The sequence below is a fragment of the Colossoma macropomum genome, unplaced genomic scaffold (assembly GCF_904425465.1).
Source record: "Colossoma macropomum unplaced genomic scaffold, Colossoma_macropomum, whole genome shotgun sequence".
In the NCBI taxonomy this organism is placed as follows: Eukaryota; Metazoa; Chordata; class Actinopteri; order Characiformes; family Serrasalmidae; genus Colossoma; species Colossoma macropomum.
In genome coordinates this window covers 11,031,542-11,038,022 of record NW_023494795.1, presented here as the reverse complement: position 1 = coordinate 11,038,022, position 6,481 = coordinate 11,031,542, and the positions used below count along the sequence as shown (strand labels likewise).

At 37.5% G+C, this 6,481-nt stretch overlaps 1 protein-coding gene across 1 annotated transcript in view; it reads right to left on the bottom strand.

Annotated features, from left to right (window-relative positions):
- Positions 1–425: 425 nt before the first annotated feature.
- The window catches only part of kifap3a (kinesin-associated protein 3a), a 46,680-nt gene continuing 40,624 nt past the window's right edge, over positions 426–6,481 (bottom strand). The window contains exon 20 of the mRNA XM_036581431.1: positions 426–3,436. Within this exon, the coding sequence (XP_036437324.1) occupies positions 3,325–3,436 (112 nt within the window). The 3' untranslated portion in view covers positions 426–3,324. The remainder of the gene's footprint in view (positions 3,437–6,481) is intronic.

Below are 6,481 nucleotides of genomic sequence, written 5' to 3'. Positions count from 1 at the left end.
GAACCGTATGAGAAAATGTGAATGGAATGCGCCGCTTTGTGACAAGCGAGTGAAAGTAAATAAAAGCGAGGGACAGACGTTGAGGGAGACATCCATCAGTTTTCAGGCCACTAGATAACGCTTGGATAACATAATGGACTTTATCTCTCTGCATTCCAGGACTTTCGAAGTCTGAGCACATTTAACATCAGAACAATCTGTCACTATTAATCGAGGGACGTCTCTCTGCAAGATGAGAAGCCCTTAGCCCCCTGGGCTTTCTGTGCAAACAAAGGATGTGACATTGAAACATGGACACGAACGCACATGAATGAGAGTGAAACTGATACATTGTGGGTCAGATTCAGTACAATACAGAGAAATGAAGGCGCTGATAAGTTATGCGCTGAAATCTTTCACTGAATAACAAAGCGAGTGGCGAGCAATGAACGTCATACTTGTTTACATTTAATATTGCACCACAGAAATAAAAAGATATTTTATATAAAACAGCAGTTAAGACGATCTTCAGGCACCAAAAAGACAAAGCACATGTAGTGAAATTTAACAGCATTACTTCAAATAAAAAGCTATATATATTTTCTAAACATTCACTTCAGCTTTTTTCAATTTCCCAAAAAAAGCATAATGTTCAACAGTGCACGATATTGAGCTGCACAGCAGTTGTTCACCAGAAACAGATACAAGGCAATAGACAGTGTTTTTCTCTTATTTTTGACATTTTACAAATACAAAAAAATAAATAGACATATTAAGACACAGCTACCCTTCAGCTAGTGTCAAATATTTCCACCAGTACATAGTTTGTGCAATGTTCAGGCTTCAGTAAGTAACTGAAATACCTGTGTTTGCGTTTGTGCACAGATAAATATATCACTGAAGAATGGAGTCGACTCCTTGGACCCTAGGCTTATTGTTCAGTCATTAATCTTAAGACTTAAGACTAATCAGTAACCACACTTACTTGGTAGCTACTATGAAGGTTATGCAGTTATTCAAGTGAGGAACTGAAGCATGGACCCACAGCCCTTAGGCTTTAAGGTGTTAAGAATTAAGATGAATGCCCCTCTATAGGAGCAGACTGACCTGTGCAGGGTGCAACAATAGTGTTTTAACTAGGATGTGATTCCAGGTTGAATGTCCTACAGCAACAATCACCAGTCTTATCCAGAAAAGGCTGGTGTGACTGCAGGTTTTCATTTGCATCAAGTAGAAGCTCATCTGATTCTGCTTGTTTAATCAGCTGGTCTGTCTTCAAACAACTGGTTCTATGAGGTTGGAATGAAAACCTGCAGCCACACCAGGCCTGTCTGAGTACGACTGGTGACACCTTCTCCTGAGGGTATTCTTTAAGTGCAATCACATCTACACTCACTGGCCACTTTATTAGGTACACATACAGTCTATTTTCAACCACTGTCCATTTTATCAGGCCCACTTGCCCTATAGGTACACACTGTAGTAGCTTTGGGATATAATTAAATGGCACGATAATTTAAATAAACGCCAATATTATGCAACTTATCGTTCTTTCGTTCTCTTTCACAGTGGACAGTAAAATGCACAAGCTCGTACAGAACAAGGGCGCCCGTTTGTTGATTTTGATGGACCCTCTCCTCCTCTATGACCAAACCCAGTTTAGCATACTAAGCTGAGATACAGACATTTGCTTCTGGTGTTGTTTTTTTCCCATTTTGGGCTAAATAATCTTCTTTCAAATTGTTTTGGGTGATCTATTTACAAATTTAAATACCCACATACACTGCGGACCCCATCAGAGTCGAGCTGGTTTGTGCCAAAGGAGCAGCGTAGTCTTCTAGCATCTCATCACAGTAATCTTTAATCACAGAGTTTCATTAAAAGTGTTTTGTTCCTGCAATCTGGTATCATTAGTTTGGAGTAGTTTTAGTTTTCTTGAAATCTGTGTTCTACTCTTGAAAAGAGAACAATAAAAGAAGTGTTTCATCTTTGCGAGAGCTCCCCTTGCTGGATGTTTGCAGACAGTCAACGTCCTCTGGTGTTATTCGCAAGGCCTTATAATCAAATACAGAACTATTTTGGATTTCTTACAGACCAGACAGTCCAAACAGAGTTTAGTGTTGATACCAAAAAGTTTGTTAACACTGCAGAAGACTATTTTTGTACCCTCCTACAGGAACATATGCAAATTATTATCGAACCCTATAGACTGTAAAGCATTCAGTCAAATGTTAACTTTGTATCGTCTATAAATTACCTGACTTCCGATGAAACCATGTACGCATTACAACTCTGGTAACTGTAAAGAGTCCATGACCCAGCCTGAAAAACATCTAGAGGGAAAACACCGAGTACTGTTAACATCCATGTTCGTTTGGTTGGAAAACAAAATTTTGCCGAACAGGCCCATCATAAATGATCAAATTATTAAATCATATTAGATGCTAATTATATGGTAATTATATTATTATCAGGGTAAACAGAAGTTATAGGGTAAGGCTCTGTAATGCTCACATGGTACTTTGTAACTGATATTGTATCACGACTGTATCTTTTACTGAGACAATTTAGATGACGATCTAAGTTCCATTTGTTCCTCTGCATAATCTGTTAGTCCTCCTTTACCCTGTTTATCAGTGGTCAGGACTGCCACAGGACCACCACTGAGCAGGTATTATGCTCAGCACAGCTGGATAAAACAGACAATAAGCGATAGGGCAAATGCGCCTGGTAAAGTGGCCAGTGACTAGAATTACTTTAGCCTGCAAGTTTTCTGTTCTGCTGTTAGCAAAGCTGCCATACATATAAATAACTGAGAAAAAACGAACACCTTAAAATGTTTGACCACAGAATCCTGGTTGTTCAAAGCTCTACATGAGTTCTACTCTTTCTTAAAAACGAAACAACACCATGCAATGTAAAGAATAACACGGTTGCTATATGTGTAATAACTGGACCTCTGAACTGAACTATAATGTTTGAAATTTCATGCAAATATGAAGTCCTGCCTTTGCTGTTGAAAGAGCACTGTGGTGCCCCTGAACAGATACAGCAATGCTTCTAACTTCAAATGGATCCACTGCAGGGTAAAAGACACACTGAAACTGTACTATACATTTTGAAGTGACTGCTTATGATATCATAAAGTATCATTATGAAAACCTCGAAACCCCTGACTTAATGAAACCAGCGAGAACATGGTCCAACCCACACTTTAGACTAAGAGTGATGTTTTAAATGGAGCAAATAAATAAAATGAGTAGTGTTGACTTCACTTGAAAAAGACGATGAGCAAATGTAACACCACTGATTTATTTTATATTGTCAGGGTGGTCTGCAGTAACTCTACCGCGATGCTGAGTAGCTGTAGTAGTACTGCTCATCCGGTCGGAAGCCGTAGGCCGTCGTAGGACGCAAAGGACCTCCAGCCACTTGGCCAAACCCGTCTGATACAGCACTGTGGGGGGGGGAAGGATAAACAGCACAGTAAGCAAATGACATCATTTAAACAAGATCACAAATATTAGAAGTTTATAATTTTTTTTTTTATGTGGTTTAGTGCATTTCATTTCCATTTGAATTCCACTGAAAAGGTTCTAAAGTTCTGCATAGTTCATGTTCAGATATAAACAAAGTCATTCAGAGTGGTTTGGTGTGAAATGCTGCATAGTAGAAAACCTTAATGACTGATTTCTTTACAGTGGTGGTGACAGAAATCAGGGCCCGCAATGCCTACAACACAAATATAGCCATTTTATGAACTAACCAAAATGACCAGTGAACCTACACGTCTTTTTAGTTTTTATATATAATGCTGAAGATAGTAAAACAATAAAGCTGAAAAAAACATCTTCTCTGGGGACTATTTTGGCACACAACGCCCTGCATGTACCTCTCTGCCATGAATATATCTAAAAAAAATAATAATAATAAAATAAAAAAAATAATAATAATAAAATGAAATTAAGCCAAACTTTGATCTGAAAACTATTGTAAAAATGGCCCTTGTTGATCAAAACTGCATACAGTCAAATCTGAGCATCTGCAAATTTCATTCACAGTTTTATTTTACATCAATTTCACCTGTAAGATCAAACTCACGTCTGGTTGAAGTGTGTGTACATTTGAGCATAACTATTTATTAACCTGGGAAAAAAAAACAAAAAAAACAACATTTGTTGTCTACTAACCAAAACCATTATCAATATATCTATGATACCAATGACAAGCAAAAAACAGAAAAATAAAAATAATACTAATTGTTTGTGAACATGACAATCCAGTACAAAAATGTAGGTATGTATGTATTTTCCATGCACGTTGGTACAAACAAAGGCTGCAACTATTCCAGGTTCCATTTCAAGACGTATCACACTGCGCTTTTGTTTTATCCTACTTAAAAATAAACAATACAAAACACAGCATGAGCATCTCATACACTGCAATAATATAAAATTTCAGGATGTTAGTTTAGAAAAATAATAACACCACACAAACACATCATTCTACCATCTTAAAAAAGACATTTTGTTTATTCACATTTTATTTTTTCCCAGTTGTCACTATTTTAACACTATAAAGTTTGGTCAGTAGGGGGAGCTGTGCACTCATTGCTCAACTTCAAACTGCCTGCGAGCACAGCCACTGGCTCAGGAGCAGCTGAATGCTGTTGTATTATTGGCTTCCTATTGAAACATCTACATTAATTAGGTGTGCTTCATGTAAATGGTATGTAAATGAGATACTGGTGGGCTGGCGCTTCACTTCAGGAACAGAAGCTGATTCCTCACTTTGAACGTTCCATTTTGTTACTACCAAAACAGTCATAAAACTACAGAAACTTCACCAAATGTATAAGTGGTGACAATTCTAGATGATTTTGTGCATAACTCGCATTAAAAAGCTAGCCAGTACATGACTCGCAAACACAGCTTTGAACAGTTGTATATACATAAAATCATACTATTTTTCAATAAAGCACAAAAAAGTATTATGATTTCATGTATGCACAACTGTAAATGATGTTTTTATATATATTTTTAGCTTATTACTATCTCAATTAGTTTAAAAAGATCATAACATAGCCCTTATAAATATCATAACTAAGGTCTGACTACATTCTTTTTTTTTAAGTGTTACTGTGGGACTGTGGTTTGAAATAATTCTGTCGAATGGTCAACATTATTTATGTTATTTATACTATTTTACTTGTGTATTAGTTCTATAGTACTTCAAATAAGTCAGCATGATGTTTCAAATGTAATGTCTCAGTACATTCACATCTGTAAAGCAGCATCCCTAAAGCATAAATCAGGATTTTGCACCACTAGATGGCACTCTAATGCTACTGCTAAAAGTCCAGCACTAGCACAGCTGTCTCCATATTTCATGTGGGGGTCAGCCTTCTACCCCGTGGCAAATGGGAAACGCCAATGAAACTTTCAAAAAGCAAAACGAGGCGCAATAAATCACTGCAAAACCCTCCACATTTCCACACAAACACTGCAGTGTGTTGGGCCAGTTAATGGAAGTCTCCTCAATCAGTACAATACTGTGCATTTTCTAAGTTAAAGAGAGCAAATACAACTAGATTAATTGCGAGTCACAGCTGCGACCTCTTGATTAAGAACATGAGCGCTAAAGTGATAAAAATAAACTAATTTGCTCATTTCAGACCCAGATACATTTCTGACGGTTAGCCAAGCAACAGGCCAAGAAGACCACTGCATGGCTACGGGTTTGAAAGATGTATGAGGTGCTTCTGAATGAACACCACCACCTCTTCATCCTGCTCTTTTACTGCCTCCTCCCTTTCCTATCTCAGCTCCAGTGCTAGTTGGCTTCGCCGTCCTCTTAAAATATGAGCTGTTTGCTTTGCCCCTACCAGCTCCCATAATACTGTGTTGTTTTTAGCCAAAATCACTTCCATGCAATCGTTTACACACGCAGCCTTTTCCCCCACTAACGGCCCCCTCCCAATCCTCCCTGGCCTGAAAATGTTCTTTTTTTTGTCCGAGGAGCACCGTGGCTGTTTAAGTAGAGACTGATGTGATGGCTAATACTAACTAGTTCTAATGGGAGACAGTAATGAAGATGTTAAAAGCAAACTGCAAGCCTTAATCACTGCACAGCTGCCGTAAACCGAGCTGTTCATTTTTTATTCTGTTAATTCTTTTTAAAACTGTAAGAAATAATGTCTGTAAGAATGGACAAAATACATTGTACAGGTAAAACAGTAGTAGCTGCAGGCGTCTTTAATCCTGTGTTTTGTCCATTTTAAATAACTTTATGATATTTAAAAATTTATTTCTCTTGTATTTTAACATTTCACCATTATTCCATCATTAAGATGTAAACAAATTTATTTAGAATGATGTGGTGTGAAATGTGCACCGCAGCAAAACTTGCTAATGGTGATTTTTTAACAATGATGTTGACAGAAACCACAGGCCACATTAATAAAACATCCGTACTCACAGGTTTAATCTTTAACCTCTTATTC